The sequence below is a fragment of the Podarcis bocagei genome (genome assembly GCF_964188305.1).
Source record: "Podarcis bocagei genome assembly, chromosome: 18".
Classification (NCBI taxonomy): domain Eukaryota; kingdom Metazoa; phylum Chordata; class Lepidosauria; order Squamata; family Lacertidae; genus Podarcis; species Podarcis bocagei.
Window position 1 is genome coordinate 4354035 of NC_138144.1, and position 25624 is coordinate 4379658.

Sequence of the window (25624 nt, forward strand, 5' to 3'; positions counted from 1 at the left end):
TCTGTATTCAGGGATTGACAGATAAACCCTTCCCTGTCCTCTCCCTCCCTCTTCCAGGTTGCAAACATGAACGCCAAAGACAACACCTTCACCCTGAAGGATTACCTTTACAAAGAGGTGCAGAGGGACTGGCCAGGATACTTGGAAGGAGACCAGCAGTTGCTGAAGAGGATCCTGTTCCGGTAAGGGCATTTCCCCTTGGGTTAAGCTTCCCTAGGTGTTAGTATCACAGAAGGGGACGTGGGTGGCGCTGCGGTCTAAACCACTGAGCATAGGACTTGCCGATCGGAAGGTTGGCGGTTCGAATCCTCGCAACGGAATGAGCTCCCATTGCTCTGTCCCAGCTCCTGCCAACCTAGCAGTTCGAAAGCACACCAGCGCAAGTAGATAAATAGGTACTGCTCCGGCGGGAAGGTAAACGGCATTTCCGTGCGCTCTGGTTTCCGTCACGGTGTCCCGTTGCGCCAGAAGCGGTTTAGTCCTGCTGGCCACATGACCCTTGAAAGCTGTCTGCGGACAAACGCCGGCTCCCTCGGCCTGAAAGCGAGATGAGTGCCGCAACCCCAGAGCCACCTTTGACTGGACTTAACTGTCCAGGGACCCTTTACCTTTTTTAACTTTAGTATCACAGAACAGGGGCAGGGAAGGTCTGGGGCCTTCCTAAATGTTGTTGGGGGTCAGCCGCGTGACACAGAGCGTCTGTCCCACATGCATAAGTTTCCAGGTTCAATCCCTGCCTGCTCCATGTTTCCTAATAATAAGCGAGAAAACATCAAACATTAAAAACCTCCCTAAGCAGGGCTGCCTTCAGATGTCTTTTAAAGAGAAGATAGCTGCTTATTTCCTTGACATCTGATGGGAGGGCGTTCCACAGGGCGGGCGCCACCACCGAGAAGGCCCTCTGCCTGGTTCCATTTAACTTCACTTCTTGCAGTGAGGGATCTGCCAGAAGGCCGTCGGAGCTGGACCTCAGTGTCCGGGCTGGACAATGGGGGTGGAGACCCTCCTTCAGGTATACTGGACCGAGACAGTTTCGGGCTTTGAATATCAGCACCAGCACTTTGAATTGTGCTCAGAAATGTACTGGGAGCCAAGATCTTTCAAGATTCTCAGTGGCTGCTCCCAGTCTGGCTGCCGCATTCTGGATTAGTTGTAGTTTCTGGGTCACCTTCAAAGGCAGCCCCACGGAGAGCGCATGGCAGTAGCCCAAGCGGGAGATATCCAGAGCATGCACCATGTCACCACACAAACCGTCTCATGAAAGGTGAAAATAACAAGTTACTCGGAGTACTTGTTGGAAGAGGAACACACAACAGGCAGTTTTGTTCAGGGAGGCTTAAAACGGTAATTCGGTTACAAAGTTGTGCTCAGTGGAGATGCAACTTCAGGTACAGTGGTGCCCCGCAAGACGAATGCCTCGCAAGAAGGAAAACTCGCTAGACAAAAGAGTTTTCCGTTTTGGAGGTGCTTCGCAAGACGAATTTCCTATGGAAACTCGCTAGACGAAAGAGTTTTCCGTTTTGGAGGTGCTTTGCAAGACGAATTTCCTATGGGCTTGCTTCGCAAGACGACAATGTCTTGCGAGTTCCTGCTGGGGTTTTTCCCCTCCCCCCTTTTTCTAAGCCGCTAAGCCGCTTATCAGCTGATCCAATCAGCAGATAAGCCGCTAAAAGCCGCTAATAGTGCTAATCCGCTAATCCGTCAATGGGCTTGCTTCGCAAGACAAAAAAACCGCTAGACGAAGAGAATCACAGAACGGATTCTTTTCGTCTTGCGAGGCACCACTGTATACTGGACCGAGGCCATTTAGAGCTTTAAAGGTCAGCACCAACACTTTGAATTGTGCTTGGAAGCTTACTGCTGCCTCCTCCTTTCTCCCCAGCTCTCTCTCCCCCCCACCTCATGAACGACTTCCTTTTTTCTTCCCTGAATCTCCCATCCATCCACTCCATCGAATGCCCACAAATTCCAGGGTTAGGAGAGAGGGAGGAACGCTTTCCTTGCATGCCCTTTCTCCGTGCCACGCGAAATTTTGCAGACTGCGCCGCCTCTTCCTCGCCTTCTCTCTAAGCTAGAAAGTCCCACACGCCGCCGCTGCCTTTCTCCATGGGGCAATTGCTCCCGTGGGGATGCCAGTGAAAAACAGGAGGAATCGTGTCTGTTTGGATAAGAAAACAGCTGTCGCAGGCGCAAGGATATGGGCTTCCTGGGTGTAGATTTTTTAAGAAACAGGAAGCCAGCCCTCGCTTCTAGCCTGGTGGGCTTAGTTTTCTCTGCTCAGGTGGCCGGATCCTTGCCAGTGGTTATTTTTAGGCTGTTGCTCATCCAGATGCCAGGATAGACGTGCCCGGGGGGGGGGTGTTGGCGAGAGATGTAACTGCTTCATCCTCCTCCTCCTTGGGAAACATCGGCACAGCTACCATATTTTTTGCTGTATAAGACTCACTTTTTCCCTCCTAAAAAGTAAGGGGAAATGTGTGTGCATCTTATGGAGCCAACGCAGGCTGCGCAGCTATCCTAGAAGCCAGAACAGCAAGAGGGATTGCTGCTTTCGCTGCGCAGCGATCCCTCTTGCTGTTCTGGCTTCTGAGATTCAGGGTATTTTTTTTCTTGTTTTCCTCCTCCAAAAACTAGGTGCGTCTTGTGGTCTGGGGCGTCTTATAGAGCGAAAAATACGGCACACACCTCCGTGGCACGATTGCGTGTCTGTGTGTATGTGTAGGCCCGTTTGCAAACTTGTAATTTTCCATTTCAATTAAAATTCGGCGCCCAGGCCTTCCCAATTCATACACACACACACACACACACACAGCCCCCAGGGACCTTGTCCCTCGCCAAAGAAAACTCTCTCCGTTTTTCAGACTCTCATTAAACCAACCTTGTCTCCTCCATGAGCCAACTGGGTTTACGGACCATGGAAACTGTTCAAAACAGAGGGTGGGGAGGGTGCACGGGGGGAGGAGAGGGGGGAGTGCTTTTTTTTTTTTACCTTAGCTGGGTCAGCGTGGGGAATAACTGCAATAGAAATAACCTGTTGACCCCCCTCCTTTTCCATTATAACAGAAAAGGTCCAAGCCCAGTGACGCCTTTGGAGACTCAGTTATTTTATTGGGTGTTGCTAACAAGCTGGTTTCAGGACAGAGAAATAAAGACAAAAAAGGTTGTTTTAAAATAATAATAATAATAAAAGGATCAGTTGCCACAATGGCCGTTAAAAGGCATACAGGATACAGCTGAGCAATAATGGAGCAGCACAGGAGGGAATACATGTGTGGTCTCTGTGGCATAATTTCGAACTAATTTCTCATACAGTCGTTCCTTGGATCCTGAACGCCTTGCGAGTCAAACGTCCTTTGGAACCCGAATGTCCGACGCGGCTTCCGGTGGGCTGCAGGAGCTTCCTGCAGCCCATCGGAAGCCGCGCTAGAGATTTTTAAAAAGGATAAAAAAATTGGTTTCCAGGTGGAAAAATCAAAATTAGAGTCAGAACTACTTGAACCTAAGACGAAAGTGCTTTCAAGAATGTATAACTTGCTGCTTAAATGGAACACCCAGGATGAGACAGTTAAATCAGCCATGATAAAATGGGCACAAGACATTGGGTACAACATTATGTTTGAAGACTGGGAAAGGTTATGGACCACCGGTATGAAATTTACGGCATGTAGTGCCTTAAAAGAAAACATTATGAAAATGATGTACAGGTGGTACATGACCCCAGTCAAACTTGCAAAGATATACCATCTGTCTGATAATAAATGTTGGAAATGTAAGGAGGCTGAAGGAACATTCTTCCACCTCTGGTGGACATGCCCGAGGGTGAAGGCCTTTTGGGAAATGATTTATAACGAGTTGAAAAAGGTATTTAAGTATACCTTCCATAAGAAACCAGAGGCCTTCCTCCTGGGCATTGTAGGCCAGGAACAGATTCTGTTCAACGTCCAAGATACGACTATATTGAAAAGAGGGGGTTTTTTATTAAAAAAAATTGGATTAATGCTTGGATCCTGACGACTTCTATTCCCATAAGTTTTTGTATGCCCAAGACGCTGCTGCTGCTGCTACTTCTGGCCTTGGTTGATATTTTGAAGCCCGATATTTGATGCACAAAAAGCCCCCCCCCCCAAAAAAAAATATTTAAGTTGGCACCCTTGGTTAGGAAGGGCAACATGCCAAGCCTTGGAATGCCAGCAGTCCAGGTTATTGGGTTGAGAAGCCTTCCCTCGGCGTGTTTTAAATAACATTTGCTTGCCTCTCATTCTTAGGGGACGTGGGTGGCGCTGTGGGTTAAACCGCAGAGCCTAGGACTTGCTGATCAGAAGGTCGGCAGTTCGAATCCCCACAACGGGGTGAGCCCCCGTTGCTCGGTCCCTGCTCCTGCCAACCTAGCAGTTCGAATGCATGTCAAAGCGCAAGTAGATAAATAGGTACCGCTCCAGCGGGAAGGCAAATGGCGTTTCCGTGCGCTGCTCTGGTTCGCCAGAAGCAGCTTAGTCCTGCTGGCTACATGACCCGGAAGCTGTACGCCGGCTCCCTCAGCCAATAAAGTGAGATGGGCGCTGCAACCCCAGAGTCGGTCACGACTGGACCTAATGGTCAGGGGTCCCTTTACCTTTACCATCCTTGATTACACCCGTTGGTCCCTTTTACGCAAAAAAGAAGAAGTAGACTTGGCATGGCTTAACAAAACAAACACCTTTTTGTGTTTTTTTTGTTGTTGTTCTCCCCCCTCCCTGCCCCCAGGAAACTCTGCCAGCCGCAGAACACCAGCTGCCCCCCAGATGCGCCGGCTCCCGCATCACCAAAAGACAACGCAAACATCTCCTCCTGCTCTCCGCCACAGGTAGGTTATGAGTACAACCTAAATTGGGTATACATGCCAGTTAACCATGGCTCCGAATCCAAAGCCTGGATCTCTTGGAAACTTGAAGGTTCAAATACCTTCTTGGAGCTATTAACAGCAGTTGCAGCTTTTGCTGCTTTAGCAAATTCGTCAGCAAATCTCTTTGGAGTGCCACAGTATTCTGCTCTGGTCAGACCTCACCTGGAGTACTGTATCCAGTTCTGGGCACCACAGTTCAAGAAGGACACTGACAAACTGGAACGTGTCCAGAGGAGGGCAACCAAAATGGTCAAAGGCCTGGAAACGATGCCTTATGAGGAACGGCTAAGGGAGCTGGGCATGTTTAGCCTGGAGAAGAGGAGGTTAAGGGGTGATATGATAGCCATGTTCAAATATATAAAAGGATGTCACATAGAGGAGGGAGAAAGGTTGTTTTCTGCTGCTCCAGAGAAGCGGACACGGAGCGATGGATCCAAACTACAAGAAAGAAGATTCCACCTAAACATTAGGAAGAACTTCCTGACAGTCAGAGCTGTTTGACAGTGGAATTTGCTGCCAAGGAGTGTGGTGGAGTCTCCTTCTTTGGAGGTCTTTAAGCAGAGGCTTGACAGCCATATGTCAGGAGTGCTCTGATGGTGTTTCCTGCTTGGCAGGGGGTTGGACTCGATGGCCCTTGTGGTCTCTTCCAACTCTATGATTCTATGATTCTATAACAGCAGTTGCAGCTTTTGCTGCTTTAGCAAATTCGTCAGCACATCTCTTTGGAGGTCTACCCTTTGTGGCTCTTTCAGACCTGCAAATTAGACGTAAGTCTTCAACACACTCCTCTTCCTTCTTAGGAGAAAAGTGGCCTGTAGTGAACAGTGGTTCCCCCCAATTCTCAATCAGAGCCTTCAGAGGGTCGCATAGAGGCCATAGCGCTCTTGAAATTCGGTTTCAGATTCAGAACCAGAACCTTAATCAGTGGTTGTGGGGTTTTGCTGCTATTTATCCTCAGTCTCTTCACTGTCATCAGGATAACATTGGAAAATTCCCACAATGAGCCCCCATTGCAGGGGTATGGCTTGGTGAAGTTTTCTGCTCCCAGGCAGCCTGGTGGCATCCTCAATGTCCGGGAAAAGGGAATTTTCCCGCTCGCTGTGAAGTTTGTGGCCTACAGGGGCCCTGTTGTTTTTAAAAAAATTACTATTATTATTATTATTTTGCTCATGTGCTCAAGACATCGATTCCATACAACATATTTTGTTACACTGTGCAAAATCTGAGCAAGCCAGGGATGAACTGATACTACCCTCGCTGGTACCTTTCCCGGGAAAATCACAGGCTCGCTATGTCAGGTTCCTATTGGAAGACCGGACAAACGCTAGAACATTAGCAGTGGCAAAGTTTTTATCGGTGGTCGCAAGAACCAATGATCCCTATATTCTGAACAAAATGCTTGTTTAACCTGGAGGTAGGCTGTCTGAATTGTGTATTGCTTTGTAACGATTTGTTGGGTCTCTGGACCGTAATAAAGATCGATGATGATGATGATGATGATGATGATGATGATGATGATGATTACAGTCATACCTGAGCTCCCAAACACCTTGGGAGCCGAACGTTCTGGCTCCCAAGCAATCGGAAACCGGAAGCGAGTGTTCCGGTTTTCAAACGTTCTTTCGGAAGCCGAACGTCCAACGTGGCTTCCAGTTGGCTGTTCGAGGGCGGCCAGCAAGGGATTGCTGGAGTTTCCGTGGTCCTTCGAGCTATCGTATTTTTAATATTTTGTTGGGAGCGACCCAGAGTGGCTGGGGAAAGCCAGCCAGATGGGCAGGGTGAATAAATAAATTATTGTTGTATTGGCATCGTAGGGAATACCAATCCTTCTGCTAATGTATCTAAGTCCGTATCATAAAAAAATACTCCGCAACGTTATTTTTGGGCGACGGAACAATCGTTTCCGTAGTGATATTTATCATTTCCATCTAAACCAAACTGGTGGTTCCTTCCTGGTTACTTGCCATTCTCTAACCCTGTGGAGCGGGACGCGGGTGGCGCTGTGGGTTAAACCACAGAGCCTAGGACTTGCCGATCAGAAGGTCGGCGGTTCGAATCCCCACTACGGGGTGAGCTCCCGTTGCTCAGTCCCAGCTCCTGCCAACCTAGCAGTTCGAAAACACATCCAAGTGCAAGTAGATAAATAGGTACCACTCCAGTGGGAAGGTAAACGGCGTTTCCGTGCGCTGCTCTGGTTCGCCAGAAGCGGCTTAGTCCTGCTGGCCACATGACCCGGAAGCTGTACGCCGGCTCCCTCGGCCAATAAAGCAAGATGAGCGCCGCAACCCCAGAGTTGGTTACGACTGGACCTAATGGTCAGGGGTCCCTTTACCTTTAACCCTGTGGGGCAAGCACCTCACAGGGGGGCAAATTGATTTTTAAGAGGGGGGCTATTCGAGAATTATTAACAGTTTGTGGTCTTTGGGGCTTCCTCCATTTGAGTAGGAGTTTGCTTTGTGAATAATAAGAATTATATGTCACCGATGGGGGTCGGGAATCAGGATTTTAGAGATGCTTAGGTGGGGCATAGGGACGTAGGTGGTGCTGTGGGTTAAACCACAGAGCCTAGGACTTGCTGATCAGAAGGTTGGCGGTTCGAATCCCTGCAGTGACGGGGTGAGCTCCCGTTGCTCGGTCCCTGCTCCTGCCAACCTAGCAGTTCGAAAGCACCTCAAAGTGCAAGTAGATCAATAGGTACCAGTCCGGCAGGAAGGTAAACAGCGTTTCCGTGCACTGCTCTAGTTCACCAGAAGCAGCTTTGTCATGCTGGCCACATGACTCGGAAGCTGTACGCCAGCTCCCTACGGCTAATAGAGCGAGATGAGCGCCGCAACTCCAGAGTCGGTCACCACTGGACCTAATGGTCAGGGTTCCCTGACCATGGCCCAAAAAAATAAAAAAGGTTGGGAACTACTGCTATAACCCATAGTTTCCCAAACTTTGGTCTCTCTTTGGACTACAAATCCCATCATCTTGAAGAGAAGAAAATTTGGATTTGATATCCCGCTTTATCACTACCCTAAGGAGTCTCAAAGCGGCTAACATTCTCCTTTCCCTTCCTCCCCCACAACAAACACTCTGTGAGGTGAGTGAGGCTGAGAGACTTCAGAGAAGTGTGACTGGCCCAAGGTCACCCAGCAGCTGCAGGTGGAGGAGCGGAGACGCGAACCCTGTTCGCCAGATTACAAGTCCACTGCTCTTAACCACTACACCACTTGAGCTGGCAGGGCAAAGGATGATGGGAAATGTAGTCCAAAAACGTCCCCACGTTTGGGGGAAAGCCTGCCTTAACGCTTCCTGTTCTTCCCTCCACCCTAGAAACGAGCGCAGCCCACAGATTTCACCGACCCTCTGTCCAACAAAAAGCCCCGCATCTCCCACTTTGCCCAAAGGACTCAGCCCACGCTCAACGGAAAACTGCGCTCGGCCAACGGCAGGGAAGCCCCCCTCGCGCCACCCCCGGAGGTGGTCGCCTCCAGTAACCTCTTGCCGGCCCTGGAGCTCCCCAGGCCCCACAACCCCCTTGCCGACGTCAGCAACGATCTGGGGCACGGAGGACCCAACTTTGAGGTCCCGGATCCCGCCGAGAGGCTGGCGGCGGCAGCGGCGGCGGAGGTCCCCCTCCAGCCGGTGACAGACTCTGTCCAGGTCAGCAAAAGGAGCAAGAAGAGGCTAAAGAAGGAGAGGGAGCGGAGAGGGGCTGAGCAGGAGTCGGAGCCCCGGGAGAAACCGAACTGCAGCCTCAGGAAACGCAGCTCAAAGAGCACGGCGCCTTCGTCGCAGGACACGGCAGGTGGGTTCGGCGGCGCTGGGCGGGGATTTTGGGGGGTTGCAGGTTCCTCTGGGTCGTGCGCGGGTTATTATAATGACAGCAAAAGTGCCGGAGGAACGTGATGTTCCCTATATGGAGACAGCAAAACGGGCAGTGAAAATACGAGACTGAAAAGGTGGCAGGTTTGCAGGAGAGTGGAGGTGCTTTTCAGGCTATCTGGGGAAATGTTAGAGTCGGTTGAAATCACAGGCAGGGCTGGAAACTTAAGCAAGGGGAGTGAGAATGAGAAACGGAATGGAATGTAGGGTATCTCTGTTGCAAACAAAAATTGCCCTTTTCCCTTATGGGGTATCCAAGAGCCCATATAGAGTCCTTACATAGGTTCCCTATTGGTAGGAGAGAATAACAGGCCAACCAGAGAATATTGAGAAGCAAAGCAGCTAGTAAGCTTGATCTTTATTGATCTGTTGCAAGAGGGTTCTCCCCTCACCCGCAGGAGAGAGGAAGGACCCAGAAAAATGGCACGCAAGGCCTTATAAAGACTTTTGAAATTGCCACCCTGTAGATCAAGACCACCCCCAGAAACATCATACATACATCACAGAAGGGGTGTAACCTAAGACCACCCCCCAGATACATCACACCTACATCACAGAAAAGGCAGTCTAAAACAGAAATTTGAATGTTGTTTTTCTCCTGTCGTTGTTTATCTCCTGTCTGGCAGGTTACTTGATTGGATTTCCTGGGGAGCTTGGCCAGTCTTTTGTAGTGATAAATATTTAGTTCCTGGGTCATGTCACAAGCTCACACCCTATTCAAACAGACATACCCTTAAGACAGGATTTGTGAAGGAAAAGACAATGGGGAGGTTTCCCACTTTGACCTTGCAGAGAAAACATTTGATCAGTTTAGGAATCAAAAATGGTTCCAGGTCGGTCTTCCTGTGCTGATCTATGTACGTGCTTGGTTGGTACACTTATGAACATTACCATATATCTCTGACCATAAAATTCCTATCACATCTGTTACCGAAATAAGTGCAGTGGCCCTTCAGTTTTTGAACGTCTTGGAAGTTAAACATTTCAGCTTTTGAATGCCGAAAAACCGGAAGCAACTGCTTCGGTTTTCGAACACTTTTCAGAAGTCGAATATGCCACCCGGCTTCTGTACTGAGTTTTTTCCAGAAGTAAATGCTTTGGTTTTCAAACGTTTCGGAAGTCAAACCATCTTCTGGAACGGAATATGTTCGAAAACCAAGGTACCGCTGTATTACATTTAAGGCAGTAGGTAAAGGATTGGGACAGAAAAACATCACAGATGGGAAGTCAAAATGCTGGGGGAATATTGCATGGAAAGTGAATTTGTTAAATTGTATGGAAATCCAATAAAAATGTATGGCAGGGCGGAGAAATGCAAAGTTCCCTTAGATCAGCGGTTCTGAAAAAAAAAATTCTCCGAGCCACAGTTTCGGGATACAAAATGGCTTGCCCTGCTCCGATTTTTTAAAATTGGAAAATGGAAAGAAACAGCTTCTAGGACTGCTTGATTTATAACATAGGACGCAACTGCTTTGTAACAGGATCACAGGACATCCAGAAAATAATAAACGTCATGGAGAACTGTGGAAGAAGAGATCTATGCACGTTCTGCAAAATGTAGATCCGTATTTTGATACCATCGCAATGTTCCACCACAACTGAAACGTCCAAATGTTTCTCTGATTCTCCTTCCCGTGAAACTTGCCGCACCCTTTTTGAGAACCACTGCTCTAAACCTGGAAAGCCCCAAATTTTTGTTCTCTGGCTTTCCCTGTGGCTAGGTGCTTTTCCCTTGGTGCGGCCACTAGGTGGTGGTCAAGGTCAACACGAATACAGTGGTACCTCTGGATACGAACGGGATCCGTTCCGGAGCCCCATTCGCATCCTGAAGTGAACACAACCCGCGTCCGTGGCTCACGATTCACCGCTTCCGCACATGCACGTGACGTCATTTTGACCGTCTGCACATGCGCGAGCAGCGAAACCCGGAAGTAACGTGTTCCGTTACTTCCGGGTCGCCGTGGAGCACAACCCGATAGTGCTCAATCTGAAGCAACTTAAACCCGAGGTACAGTGGTGCCCCGCAAGACGAATGCCTCGCAAGACGAAAAACTCGCTAGACGAAAGGGTTTTCCGTTTTTTGAGTCGTTCCGCAAGACGAATTTCCCTATGGGCTTGCTTCGCAAGACGAAACGTCTTGCGAGTTCTTGCGAGTTTGTTTCCTTTTTCTTAAAGACGCAAAGACGCTAAGCTGTTAATAGCCGCTAAGCCGCTTAATAGCCGTGCTTTGCAAGACGAAAAAACCGCAAGACGAAGAGACTCGCAGAACGGATTAATTTCATCTTGCGAGGCACCACTGTATGACTGTACCCATGTAGCAGGACCCCCCCCCCCAATCATTCAGTTTATACAAACTTCACACACACTCACACACTACATACGCTACGCTTCTGTTATAAATTCATAGAAAATCAACCATACATCGGATTTGCACTGTTCCACTTTTATTTGACTCCATGAAGGAAGGACTACAAAATGGGGAAGGTTTGATACAGGGCAGCCATAATCCCGTGAGCATACCAGTACGTACACAGGAGCCCTGCCCAGTTGCTATGCCAACCCTGATGGTCCTAGACAGAAGGCCATCAAGATCACAAAGAACTTACATATGGGAGTGGATTCAGCACGGACTGGAACAAAGGACAATAATCAGCTCTTCCCTCTGGGGGCAGGAAGCTGCAAACTCCCCTCTGTCACCTGGAAAGTACTCATGGGGAGGGGGAAAGGGGGAATCAGCCAGGTGACAAGATACTCAGGTTATCACCACAACTCCTCCCTCAACCCCTCCTTTCTGTGATGTATGTATCTGAGGGGTGGTCTTAGGTTACACCCCTTCTGTGATGTATGTATGATGTTTCTGGGGGTGGTCTTGATCTACAGGGTGGCAATTTCAAAAGTCTTTATAAGGCCTTGCACACCATTTTTCTGGGTCCTTCCCCTCTCCTGCAAGTGAGGGGAGCACCCTGTTGCAACAGTTCAATAAAGGCCAAGCCTACAGGCTGCTGTTTTGCTCCAAGTTATCCTGGTTGGTGTCTTTGTTTTTGTCCAATGGAGCCCTCGGATTTTTCCGGGAACACCCAGAAACTCTAGTGTGTGAAAGCACTCCAGATCTGCCTTTAAAGCAAAATGCCTATCTTTGGAGAGGCATCTTTCACGACGTGGAGCCAGGAGCTCCTTAGGACTGATTTTCTCATCTCCTTCTCCCTTTCCTGTTCTCCAGGTTTAAACGGGACGTGCAACAGCGCCAGCGATCCCACGTCGACGTCCGAAACTCGAGACTATTTTATGTAAGTGTTGGCGGACCCCTCGTTAGCAGCCCTGAGCCTGGTTTTTGAACTGGGAAGAGCGGGGTATAAATTTTAATAATATTATTTTTCTGGTCACCAAGGGGCAATGCAAGCCTGGGGTTGTTGCTTTTTGTCCTTCATTTCCGTCCTTCATTTTCTCGCAGCAAATACGGCCCCATCTCCTCGTCTGAGCAGCGGCAGAGCTACAAGAACGACTTCAACGCGGAGTACAGCGAGTACCGCGACCTTCACGCCAGGATCGAGCGGGTGACGCGGCGGTTCATGCAGTTGGACTCGCAATTAAGGCAGCTCCTCCAGGGCTCTGAGGAGTACAAGGTGGGCTGGCGGCAGCCTCGGACTACAATTCCCATCATCCCTAGCTAACAGGACCAGTGGCCAGGGATGATGGGAATTGTAGTCCCAAACATCTGGAGGGAGGGGCGGAGTTTGCCTATGCCTGGTTTAGGGCCTCTAAAGGTACCGTATTTTTTGTTCTATAAGACTCACTTTTTCCCTCCTAAAAAGTAAGGGGAAATGTGTGTGCGTCTTATGGTGCGAATGCAGGCTGCGCAGCTATCCCAGAAGCCAGAACAGCAAGAGGGATTGCTGCTTTCGCTGCGCAGCGATCCCTCTTGCTGTTCTGGCTTCTGGGATTCAGAATATTTCTTTTCTTGTTTTCCTCCTCCAAAAACCAGGTGCATCTTGTGGTCTGGTGCGTCTTATAGAGCGGAAAATACGGTATTAATCTGGTCCTCGCCACAAGCTCCTGTAAAAACATACCATCTCCTTAGAGTCAAAACTGCATAAAATGTTGAACAAAGCAGCAAAACACTATAGAGCAGAGTTTTCCAAACTTGGGTCTCCAGGTGTTTTTGGACTACAACTCCCATCATCCCTATATCTAGCAGTGGTCAGGGATGATGGGAATTGTAGTCCCAAAACAGTTGAGAGACTCAAGTTTGGGAAATACAGTGGTACCTTGGTTCTCAAACTTAATGCGTTCTGGAAGTCTGCTCCAAAACCAAAGCGTTCCAAAACCGAGGCGCGCTTTCCCGTAGAAAGTAATGCAAAATGGATTCATCCGTTCCAGACTTTTAAGAACAATCCCGAATTCAGCAGTTTCACATGAATTTTACTATCTAACGAGACCATTGATCTATAAAATGAAAGCAATAAACAATGTACTGCAGTCGTACAATCGAATCAATGAGTAGCTGAACTGGGTTCCACTCAGTCACAAAAACAAAACCAAAAAGAGCCGCAAACACAAAAAGGCAAAATAAATAGCAAAGACAGACAGATCTCAGTGTAATACTGAAAACAGAGGTTTGGCACTCAAATTGGAAGCGTAACACTCAAAACGGAGCACGTTCGGCTTCTGAAAAAAGTCCGCAAACTGGAACGCTTACTTCCAGGTTTGCAGTGGTTGGGTTCCAAGTTGTTTGAGTACCAAGGCGTTTGAGAACCAAGGTGTTTGAGAACCAAGGCGTTTGAGAACCAAGGTGTTTGAGAACCAAGGTGTTTGAGAACCAAGGCACCACTGTACTGGTTTAGCGAAAAGGGGAGTACGAAAATTGGATCATCATCTGATGTGGAGGGTCTAGAAGCCAGAAATCGTCTGTCCTAAGAAAGCTTGATCTCAGATCGGTGCCTAAATCTCATTAAGATGCTGCCAGCTTGATTTTCAAACCTTTATATGCCTTGCTTTGCCATTTGTTGCTGTTTTTTAACACATGGTTTGTTCATTCCTTTGCAGTCTATCCACGATCAGATACTGCAGGAATACCGGAAAATCAAAAAAGTGAGTCTTGCTTGCTTATTTCTATAAAGCGGTTGCGCCAAAAAAGAGAGAGGCTTACATAATAATAATAATTATTGTTATTTTTATTTATACCCCGCCCTCCCCAGCCAAGGCCAGGCTCAGAGCGGCTTAAAATCAATAATAAAAACAAGCTGAATGATTACAACTTAAAAACAAAATTAAAATACAACATTGAAACATTAAAATATTAAAATGTAGCCTCATCGCAGGAGGAGAAGGGAAGGAAAAAAGAAAGAGAGGGAGGGAATGAAATTGGCTCCAAGCCAAAGGCCAGGCAGAACAACTCTGTCTTGCAGGCCCTGCGGAAATAAATCAGATCCTGCAGGGCCCTGGTCTCATGAGACAGAGCGTTCCACCAGGCCGGAGCCAGAGTTGAAAAGGCCCTGGCTCTGGTTGAAGCCAATCTTAACTTCCTTAGGGCCACATGCAGTCAGTTTTTAAATGAGACAGTCCTTGCGCCCCCACCCACCTTAGAAATGACACACAAGGAAAAAGGGAGGAGGAGGGAAGAGGAAAGAAGGGAAATCGGGTGGCCCCAGTTCGTACCCCGCCCTTGTCACAGCAAAGCAAGTTTCCCCCCGCTGTGTGTGTGAGAAGCAACTGAGGAAATAAACTGGGATTCATGGCAGGCTCCTGCAGAAAGGAGGATGTCAAAACAGCCTTTCCTTCCAGCCTTGGTTGCTCCCAGATGTTTGAAACAGCAGCTTCCACAAGCAGATGGAAGTTGTAGGACAGAAACGTTGGGCAGTCATCAGGGCGGGGCGAAGGAATGGTGGCTAATAGGTAAAGCTCCCTGTTCAGGAGTAGTCTACCTTAGAATGCCAGTTGCCAGACAGCAAAAAATAAAAAAATGGTGGAGATTCCTCATTGCAGTGAGGGGGGTTGGACTATGCTAAAGGTAAAGGGACCCCTGAGCATTAGGTCCAGTCGTGGCTTACTCTGGGGTTGCGGCGCTCATCTCGCTTTATTGGCCGAGGGAGCCGGCGTACAGCTTCCGGGTCATGTGGCCAGCAGGACTAAGCCGCTTCTGGCGAACCAGAGCAGTGCACGGAAACGCCGTTTACCTTCCCGCTGGAGCGGTACCTATTTATCTACTTGCACTAGACGTGCTTTTGAACTGCTAGGTTGGCAGGAGCTGGGACCGAGCAATGCGAGCTCACCCCGTCGCAGGGATTCGAACCGCCGACCTTCTGATTGGCAAGTCCTAGGCTCTGTGGTTTAACCCACAGCGCCACCCATGTCCCTATGGACTATGCTACATTATTATTATTATTATTATTATTATTATTATTATTATTTCAATTTATATAACGCCCTTTCAATTATCTCAGTGCAGTGTGCCAGCATTAAGGCGTATTTTACAGCACAATAATGAAATTTAAAACATATTAATAAGACAGTATAGTAATAAAAGCAGTCACAGTAACAGCCCTCTCCCACACCTTTTAACCGGCCAATAGATTATTTAATGGTTAGGTAAAGAAGAATGTTTTTTCCTGCCACCTACAGGAGAACTCGTTCTAAGCACACTTGTTTTAGTGACATTTTGGGTGGTTTTGGTAAAAAGTGGCTGCTGCTTTTGGTTTACTAAGTGTAAGTGCTATTTATTCCAAACTAAAGACAAGGAGCAGATCAGGAAACAGATTTCAAACTTCACTTTTTACCGGAAGAGGGGAAATGTGTCCCATTGAGGTCTGTGGTTTTCACCCCAAAATCAGAGATGGCATCTTGCCTTTTTATTGTTATTAGAGAAAAAAGGGGTCATTGATTGTCAGAGTGAAAATACTGGCCTCAGTCTGATTCTTCCCTTGCTGATGTCCGCCGTAACCCGCCTCCCCTGTAACCTGAGGTATGACTGTATAATTATAATTGTAATAATAATAAATTTCTTTCCCCCTTCCATCTCTCTCTCCCCCTCCTTCCTTGCAGACTAACCCAAACTACAGCCAGGAGAAGAACCGCTGCGAATACCTGCACAACAAACTCGCCCACATCAAAAAACTGATAGCCGAATACGACCAACTGCAGTTCCAGTCTTGGCACTGAGAGCGGTGGGGGGGACGGTGAAAGTTTTCGCGGCGAACCCACCACCCTCCGGTTCCGCTGGCGGCGATTGCAAACCTGTGAACAGCTTCCGGAATAGGGAAGAGGAGCGGCAGTGGCAGCAGGAGGGAAACGTTTGAGAGATCTCTGTGCGGCACGACAAGGATCAGCGCGCGATTCGCACCCCCGCGTGAGAGACGACCCGTCGCTTTTGCTGTACAAACCCCGGAGTTTTCAGGGAACAGTGGGGGGGGGGAAGGTACAAGGGGCCCGGTCCCCGTTTTATATAAGCAATTCTCTTCCCGGATATTAAAGAAGACAGTGAAAGAAAGGAGAAGTTTGCTTATTTTTCGGATCGCATCTACTCAAAAAAACGAGAGAGAGACTGTTTTTCACTTTGGCCCCTCCACGACTTACAGGAATCCGAGAACTGTGTAGATCAGCGATGGCCAAACTTGGCCCTGCAGCTGTTTCGGGACTACAATTCCCATCATCCCTGACCACTGGTCCTGTAATAATAATAATAATAATAATAATAATAATAATAATAATAATAATAATAATAATAATAATAATTTATTTGTACCCCGCCCATCTGGCTGGGTTTCCCCAGCCACTCTGGGCAGCTTCCAACAAAGACCCAAAATACAGTGGTACCTCAGGTTACATACGCTTCAGGTTACAGACTCCGCTAACCCAGAAATAGTGCTCCAGGTTAAGAACTTTGCTTCAGGATGAGAACAGAAATGGTGCTCTGGTGGCGCGGCGGCAGCAGGAGGCCCCATTAGCTAAAGTGGTGCTTCTGGTTAAGAACAGTTTCAGGTTAAGTACGGACCTCCGGAACGAATTAAGTACTTAACCCGAGGTACCACTGGAAACTATTAGCTAGGAATGATGGGAGTTGTAGTCCCAAAACAGCTGGAGGGCCGAGTTTGGCCATCGCTGGTGTAGATCAATCAACGGGGAGGGAGTGTTTCCCCACAATGTTTCTGGGGCGAGGTTGGTGGGGAGAGCTTGTGGGGGGACGACCCCCAGCACTCCTGGGTCTCGCTTTGGGCAGAGTCTGGCCTTGCACCCCCCCTTTCCCCCAACACCCCCAAGGCCCAGTTAACACCCCAGAAGAGACAACGGGCCTTTGCTTCGCTCTTCCCAGGGTTTCCTTGAAACGCAGCCAGGATTTGTCGATTCCCAACGGGTCTAAATTTTTGCACATTCTTTTATCGTTCTCATTTTTGGGAGCATTCGCGAGCCCTGCTTTTCAGTGTTGGCAGCTTTTCGGCCCCTCCCAGAGCCCGAGAAACGGCGGGGCGTTAAAAGGTGTGGGGGCGCTTTGGAAAGGGGGCGCAGAACTGCCATAGGAACCACCCGTTCTTTCCTTTCAACTCGTGCACACAGCACAGAACAATAATAATTTGAAAGCAGAGGGGAAACCGGAGGGTTGGTTTCAGGCAGGAGAGCAAAAGCACAACGACAATACTTGCCCTCCGATTTGGGTGCCCGTCCCCACCAGCTCCCTCAAGAACGACCTCTCCCCAGTCTTCCACTCCTTTTCCAAACTCTTCCGCCTCTCAGGAACTATGGGTCTGTTGGAAATTGAAAACAGCCTCTTGCAAAAAAGGATTCGGTGCAGATTATTTGGGTATGTGCAGTGCAGATTGGGGTATGATTTTTTTTGCATTCCGCTTTGGCCGAAAAGGGACGCGGGTGGCGCTGTGGGTTAAACCACAGAGCCTAGGACTTGCTGATCAGAAGGTTGGCGGTTCAAATCCCTGCGACGGGGTGAGCAACCCTTGCTCGGTCCCTGCTCTTGCCAACCTAGCAATTTGAAAGCACACCAGTGCAAGTAGATAAATAGGTACCGCTCCGGCGGGAAGGTAAACGGCGTTTCCGTGCGCTGCTCTGGTTCGCCAGAAGCGGCTTAGTCATGCTGGCCACATACCCGGAAGCTGTACGCCGGCTCCCTCGGCCAATAAAGCGAGATGAGTGCCGCAACCCCAGAGTCTGCCACGACTGGACCTAATGGTCAGGGGTCCCTTTACCTTTTTGGCCGAAAAGGCCTCATCAGGCAAAGGGAGGGCAGTGCCCCAATCTTCTCTGGCGCAACACCAGCCTCTCGCGATGGGCCTTCCTAGGAGAGGAGAGAGATCCGGGACGGTTGTCCAAAGTCCTGGGCGCACAGAGAGTTTCCCATCATCAACAAGAAAGCGTGTTTAGTGTTTTTCTCAAAACACAGAAAGCATTTCCCCTCTGCTCTGAACCGGATCTCTGGGATCGCGCTCTCTCTTTCTGACGACCAGCTTTTTGCAACTCTGAAATCTTGGGCCGTTTTAGGGGGGTATCTTCCCTCCCCTCACCGTCTGGTCAATTCATTCCCAAAACCGTCGCCGCCAAATCTCTTGACCGAGGTTGATTTAGCGACAAGCAGCCCAGGCTGCAGAAATCAGGTGGATTCCGAGTTAATGCAATGAGGATTTATCGCTCAGAACTTCTAATAATATTGGGGAGGGCCACGGGAAGAGGGGAGGGGGATGAATTCTTATAATTATTATTTTTGGAGGAGGGAGACTGTGGACAAAAGAAAGAAACAAAAAAACGGACTTCTGTTCTTTATATGACAAACCTCTATAGATAATATTTTTGCAAACGAGAGTTGGATACAAAGATATATTGTGTACATTACACAACTTGTGTGTGTGTGTGTATATATATATATAAATAAATATATATATATTATGGGACTTTGTAGAATTTGGAAATAGATATTTAATGACTATCCAAAAAGGGGGGGGGGCGGAATACTGTGAGATTTTGCTTTTTGCTGCTTCTTTTACCGAGACTGTGTGTTTTGACGGGAGCACAGTTTCTTTTCTCAAAGGCCCTCTTTTTATTTTTTTCTGTTCCTGGTTCCGTGATTGATTTGGGCAAAACTATATCCTTGGGCCTAGTGGGGGAAGGTGTCGCCAAAGCCCCTTAAGCTAATTTGAACATGATCTTAACTTATTCCATAACGCGATGGGTTTTCCCCCCCCCCCCCGCTTTGTAATAACAGTACAATGGATAAAAATACCTTGAACCATGAAGTCGTTTACAGTATATATGTGTGTTTGTGCGTTTATACACCCAAACACATACATTAAAGGGTCCCCCCCCCACATTGCCAAACTCGCCATTTAAAAGCAGCTTAAAGTCCTTTCTCTGCTTGCCTTTTTTAAAATAAAAAAAGCTGGTATCTCTCCATTTTTTGTACACAGGAGGGGGAAAAAACAATACAAAACCGAATATATTTCTCTCTTTTTTTCTTTTTGCAACACATAATAAAGTCATTGTATGAAAACCTGTCTGCTTTTGGAGCTCTGTCTTTATAATAACATTCCATAGTGTTTTGCATCTTCCACGACTCTTCTTTACCTCTCAGGCTGCTGCTGCCAGCCAGAGCCTGGGCTGAGGTCCAAGGTGGGGCCAGGATAACCGAAAATTTCTCCCCCACTTCCAGACCCAGTTCCCTACTACACTCGGCAGGTGAGGGCCTTGTGTAAAGTACCGTCTTGCGAAGAAATCTGTTCCATGCAGCGTTCTGGTCTCCTCGCCTCAAAATGGATATCGAAAAGGTTCAAAACGGGCACTGGTCGTTACATACCCGGCAAAAACGTCCCTCTTAAATCAGGCGCATGGCTGATGGATATTCTGTGGCCTTTGAAATGCATCTGGGGGGAGTATGTGCTATTCATAAAATTCTACAAGGTGCGACCGGAAAGTTCGGTGAATGGTCACAGAAATCGGACCTCGAGAAATATTTGAACATACAGTCGGCATCGGAAACCCTCTCAATGCTCACGGTTGTGTACGGAGATGAAGCGGTAACTCGGAAGACAGTGTTATGAGTGATTTCTGTGAAGGGCGGAAAACTACCGAAGATGACCCTCAGTTTGGCAGACCGTTGGCGAGCACAACAGCAGCAAATGTCAAAAGAGTCTGTGAGTTATTGATGTGGGATCGGCGTTTGTCCATCCGAATGATGGCGGAAGAATTGCATATTCCGTGCGAAATCGTTCCTGAGGTTACTGAGTTATCCCACCCTCCGTATTCTCCCGATCTGGCGTCACCGGATTTCTTTCTGTTTCCAGAGCTGAGATCTGGACTGAAGGGGCACAGATTTCCCCAACATTTCACGCGTCCAAGCCGCTGCGACGAGGGAACTGGAAGCAGCACGGAAAGAGGACTTCTCCAGAAGTTTCCAACAGTTCTACGAACGTTGCCAATGGTGCGTTGTATCAGAGGGGGCCCTACTTTGAAGGCCTGTAAGGTGCAGGCTCCATGATCACTGCAGATGGTGACAGCAGCCACAAAATTAAAAGACACCTGCTTCTTGGGAGAAAAGCTATGACAAACCTAGAAAAGTAGAGACATCACCTTGCCGACAAAGGTCTCTATAGTTAAAGCTATGGTTTTCCCAGTAGTGATGTATGGAAGTGAGAGCTGGGCCATAAAGAAGGCTGATCGCCGAAGAATGGATGCTTTTGAATTCTGGTGCTGGAGGAGACTCTTGAGAGTCCCATAGACTGCAAGAAGATCAAACCTCTCCATTCTGAAGGAAACCAGCCCTGAGTGCTCACTGGAAGGACAGATCCTGAAGCTGAGGCTCCAAGACTTTGGCCACCTCAGGAGAAGAGAAGACTCCCTGAGAAAGACCCTGATGTTGGGAAAGACGGAGGGCTCAAGGAGAAGGGGACGACAGAGGACGAGATGGTGGGACAGTGTTCTCGAAGCGAGCAGCATGAGTTTGACCAAACTGTGGGAGGCAGTGGAAGACAGGAGGGCCTGGTGTGCTCTGGTCCAGGGGGTCACGAAGAGGCGGACACGGCTAAACGACTAAACAACAACAACAAGGGTGGTATGTTCTCGCTGTCCGATTTCTGTGACAATTTGCTGAACTTTCTGGTCCCATCGTGTCAAATTGGAAGGGATCCCAAGGGACATTGAGTCCATTCCCCCCACACACACACACAATGCCAGAATCTGGATGGGTTGGCTCTGCTTTTTGTTCCTATTCTGAATTTTTTGCCACCCTTCACAGAAACCACTCATATACACTGTCTTTCGAGTTACGACTTCGTCTCCGTACAAAACTGTGAGCATTTCGTGGGATTTTATGTTTTCTCGCCGTCCTATTTCTGTGACCGTTCACCGAGCTTTCCAGTCGCACCTTGCAGAATCGGTCACTCGGCTGGTGTTGATAGTAATAATAATGCAAATATTTGCTAAAAGTAACAGTAGGGGAAATTGCTTTGCGAACATATGCATTGTTAGAAATCTTCAGGGGGGGGGGGGAAACGCCAGCGAATCTACGTGCAGGCTTTGCAAAATCTTGAAAACGGAACTGAATTTATAATCGGGGAAAATGAGGATCCGTTTCTGTCTCCTTCTCGCCCAGCCAGGCCTGACGGTGGCAGAGATGGAAATTTCCACATGGCATGGGTGTCCCTACTCTGCGCTGCGTTGCCCCTGGATCCTTGCTCTTGGGGGGGGGGGAGACGGGTGCAGCTCCCTGAATATTTAAACATGTGGAACTCTCTGTGTGCAGAATGCTAAAGCAAAGGTTTTATTTTTTAAGAGGCCCGTGTGGCCTCTGAGCAAGGCAGCTAGCAGCTCTTTTGCTTGCAAAGGTTATTTTGGGAATGGCCCAAAATGAGAAAGTTGAATGCGTCTGTCTTGTTCTTCCGACACCCTCCAATCCATCAGCCCTCCTTTTATTCCCAGATGCTTCCGCTTCCCTGCCGAGCGCAAGAGATTCAGTCTTCCCAGTGGAAAACTACTGGCACGCAGGAGCTCTCGTGACTCTCATTATCTGGCCAGCGAGATTCCACCCTGGCCCCCTTTTGTATGGGAGCAACCGGGCACCCCTGCTTTGCATGCCGATGGGGTGTTCTTTAGGCCAGCCCTCTGAGCGGTTTGCAAAAACGAAACGAGACCCCCGCGATTACTCTTTATCTTATTCCTTTGCAATCTTACCTTTCCCCCCGATAATAGGTCTCGGATAAAATTACAAATCAAGTGGAGAAAGCCAAAAAATATTTTGTTGTTTAGTCGTGTCCACCTCTTCGTGACCCCCTGGACCAGAGCACGCCAGGCCCTCCTGTCTTCCACTGCCTCCCGCAGCTTGGTCAAACTCATGCTGGTCGCTTCGGGAACACTGTCCCACCATCTCGTCCCCTGTCGTCCCCTTCTCCTTGTGCCCTCCATCTTTCCCAACATCAGGGTCTTTTCCAGGGAGTCTTCTCTTCTCATGAGGTGGCCAAAGTATTGGAACCTCAGCTTCAGGATCTGTCCTTCCAGTGAGCACTCAGGGCTGATTTCCTTCAGAATGGAGAGGTTGGATCTTCTTGCAGTCCATGGGACTCTCAAGAGTCTCCTTCAGCACCAGAATTCAAAAGCATCCATTCTTCGGCAATCAGCCTTCTTTATGGTCCAGCTCTCACTTCCATACATCACTACTGGGAAAACCATAGCTTGAACTATACGGACCTTTGTCGGCAAGGTGATGTCTCTGCTTATAGGTAAAGGTAAAGGTACCCCTGCCCGTAAGGGCCAGTCTTGACAGACTCTAGGGTTGTGCGCTCATCTCACTCTAGAGGCCGGGAGCCAGCGCTGTCCGCAGACACTTCCGGGTCACGTGGCCAGCGTGACAAAGCTGCTCTGGCGAGCCAGCGCAGCACACACGGAAACGCCGTTTACCTTCCCGCTAGTAAGCGGTCCCTATTTATCTACTTGCACCCGGGGGTGCTTTCGAACTGCTAGGTTGGCAGGCGCTGGGACCGAGCAGCGGGAGCGCCCCCCGCCGCGGGGATTCAAACCACCGGCCATGCGATTGGCAAGTCCTAGGCGGAGGTTTTACCCACAGCGCCACCCGCGTCCCTGTCTCTGCTTACAGCCACTAACAAATAATGGAAAAAATGCTACTAGAATATTTTTTAAACAACAACAACAACAACAACCCAAATCTATGACTGCAGAGAATATGAACCTCACAGCGCTATTAAAAGCCCTTTCCTAAAAGAAAGCGGAGAAAACCAGGCAGTTGCCAATCAAATCCATTAGTGCAATAGGATCAATAAAAAAATTTGCACAGAAAAACCCAGTGATAAAGGGCCATCTATTTTTCTTGAGGGCTAGAATCGTGCTTCTGAAAACAAAACGGTAAGGAAACGTGAGAGTTAGCATTTTTGCCAGACAGAGAAAAACATGGACCATGGAAAGGGATTGTTTATTTATTTATTTTGCACCTTGTAACACCTGCAGTAAAGGCACACCCCCCCCCCACACACAAAGAAACCTGGGTGCTACAATTCCCAGCACCCTCAACTCCGCTTACCCAGAAATAATACCTCGGGCTAAGAACTTTGCTTCAGGATGAGAACAGAAATCGCACGGCGGCGGCAGCGGGAGGCCCCATTAGCTAAAGTGGTACCTCAGGTTAAGAACGGACCTCCGGAACGAATTAAGTACTTAACCCGAGGTACCGCTGTAATTTGAAAAAAACACCAAATAAATAATTAAAAAATAATAATAATCTTAAAACGATGAGCTTCATGGGGTATGTGGGATTTAGCGCATTAGGATAGAGGGAGAAGGATAATTTTTCCATCTGCTTTCTCCCATGCCATGCCCAGTTTTACAAACTTCATAGAATCATAGAATCATAGAGTTGGAAGAGACCACAAGGGCCATCGAGTCCAACCCCCTGCCAAGCAGGAAACACCATCAGAGCACTCCTGACATATGGTTGTCAAGCCTCTGCTTAAAGACCTCCAAAGTAGGAGACTCCACCACACTCCTTGGCAGCAAATTCCACTGTCAAACAGCTCTTACTGTCAGGAAGTTCTTCCTAATGTTTAGGTGGAATCTTCTTTCTTGTAGTTTGGATCCATTGCTCCGTGTCCGCTTCTCTGGAGCAGCAGAAAACCACCTTTCTCCCTCCTCTATGTGACATCCTTTTATATATTTGAACATGGCTATCATATCACCCCTTAACCTCCTCTTCTCCAGGCTAAACATCCTGAGGGCCTCTGCCTGTGCTTTTCCTCCAAGCTGAAAATGCAGCGGCCTTTCCTCATTGGTGAATTCGTGGAATCGTAGAGTTGGGAGGGGACCCCAGCGGTCATCTAGTCCAACCCCCCCACAATGCAAGAATCTCAGCTTGAGCATATGGCCACCCAACCTCTGCTTTAAGGAGAGTCAAACAGCTCTTGCTGCCAGAAAGCTCTTCCTGACAATTTAGCCGGAACCTCCTTTCTCGAAACCTGAAGCTGTGGGTTCGAGTCCTACCCTCCGGAAAAACGAGACCCAAAAGGAATTGGCGGTTGGGTGAGGCGAGCTGCAAACTCGGTGCCCCTATTCCAGAAAGATCTGACCGCAGTGGGGGCAGGCGGCGTTGGCACCTCTCTGGTGGCGTGGGGCCAAACGGTCAGCCCTCAAGGCTGCCGTGGGGCGGGCGCCGCCGCGAGCCAGTGGAAATGTACCCACTTGGCATCGCTGGGGCCGAGAGGACAAAAGAAGAGCTACTTTTGTTTCCCCAAAACTTGCTGAGCTCGGGAGATTCCAGAGCAGGGAAAAAAGGGTAATCTTGTCCTAATATTCAAACAAGCGTGCCATCGCGGGAGGCCTGGCGGAGACTAGCTTGTGGGGGGGGGGAGGAGAGGAAGCTATTTCTCTGCCCTCCCACGAACACCCCCACCCCGTGGGAAAATGTGCTTCCGCTGGTGAGAAAAATTATAGGGGGGTAGGAGAGGGTCACTGATAAGGGACAGTTACATTTCCGAAGGACAGGACAGGATGTCGAAAGAGAAGGGGGGGGTGGTCGTAGCTGTCAACGTTTTCCTTTTTTTAAGGGAAATTCCCTTATTCCCGAATAGGATTCCTTGCAAGAAAAGGGAAAAGTTGACAGCTATGGGGGGGTGGGGGTGGATGAGAGAAACCGTACACCCTCATTACTCACTGGGAGACCTTGTGCCCAGGGCCAGATTTACGTATAAGATAAACAAGCTATAGCTTAAGGCCCCAATCTCTTGGGGCCCCCAAAAAAAATTAAAGGGAAAAAAAACTTTTCCAAAATATAAGATAAAAAACAAATAAAACATCCAGCAACAGTGTTTTCTGTTGTGTAGGCCCCTATGGTGTAAGTCATGGGCCTCGCCTGCTCGCCCGCTCCCTAAAACATCACTGGTTTGCTCCTTTCTATATATAGGGTGCCTACATTCTGCATTTCCAACCTAGCAGTTTGAAAGCACGTCAAAGTGCAAGTAGATCAATAGGTACCACTCCGGCGGGAAGGTAAACGACGTTTCCGTGCGCTGCTCTGGTTCGCCAGAAGTGGCTTAGTCATGCCGGCCACATGACCCGGAAGCTGTACGCCGGCTCCCTCGGCCAGTAAAGCGAGATGAGCGCCGCAACCCCAGAGTCGGCCACGACTGGACCTAATGGTCAGGGGTACCTTTACCTTTATATATAGGGTGTCTGCATTCTGCATAGGCTGGTTGCATGACAACATGCGCAAATGGCTTGAGATACCTATTAGGTCCATCAGTGACCATATAACATATATTCAACACAAAAAAACAGCGACAGATTGTTGTTGACAAAGGACAGCTGGACATAGAAAGGGCCCCATTACCTTCAGGAGCTTAGGGCCTCATCAAAAATCTGGCCCAGGGGGGCGGGATGGAT

The 25624-nt window shown here is 48.6% G+C and overlaps 1 protein-coding gene across 2 annotated transcripts in view; it reads left to right on the forward strand.

Annotated features, from left to right (window-relative positions):
• Positions 1–16235, forward strand: part of ELL (elongation factor for RNA polymerase II) — a 54506-nt gene extending 38271 nt beyond the window's left edge. For both annotated transcript variants that reach the window (XM_081177773.1, XM_081177774.1), the window contains exons 6-12: positions 58–182; positions 4744–4843; positions 8201–8675; positions 11973–12039; positions 12204–12375; positions 13796–13840; positions 15791–16235. In XM_081177773.1, the coding sequence (XP_081033899.1) occupies positions 58–182; positions 4744–4843; positions 8201–8675; positions 11973–12039; positions 12204–12375; positions 13796–13840; positions 15791–15907 (1101 nt within the window). In that variant the 3' untranslated portion in view covers positions 15908–16235. The remainder of the gene's footprint in view (positions 1–57; positions 183–4743; positions 4844–8200; positions 8676–11972; positions 12040–12203; positions 12376–13795; positions 13841–15790) is intronic.
• The last annotated feature ends 9389 nt before the right edge of the window (positions 16236–25624 follow it).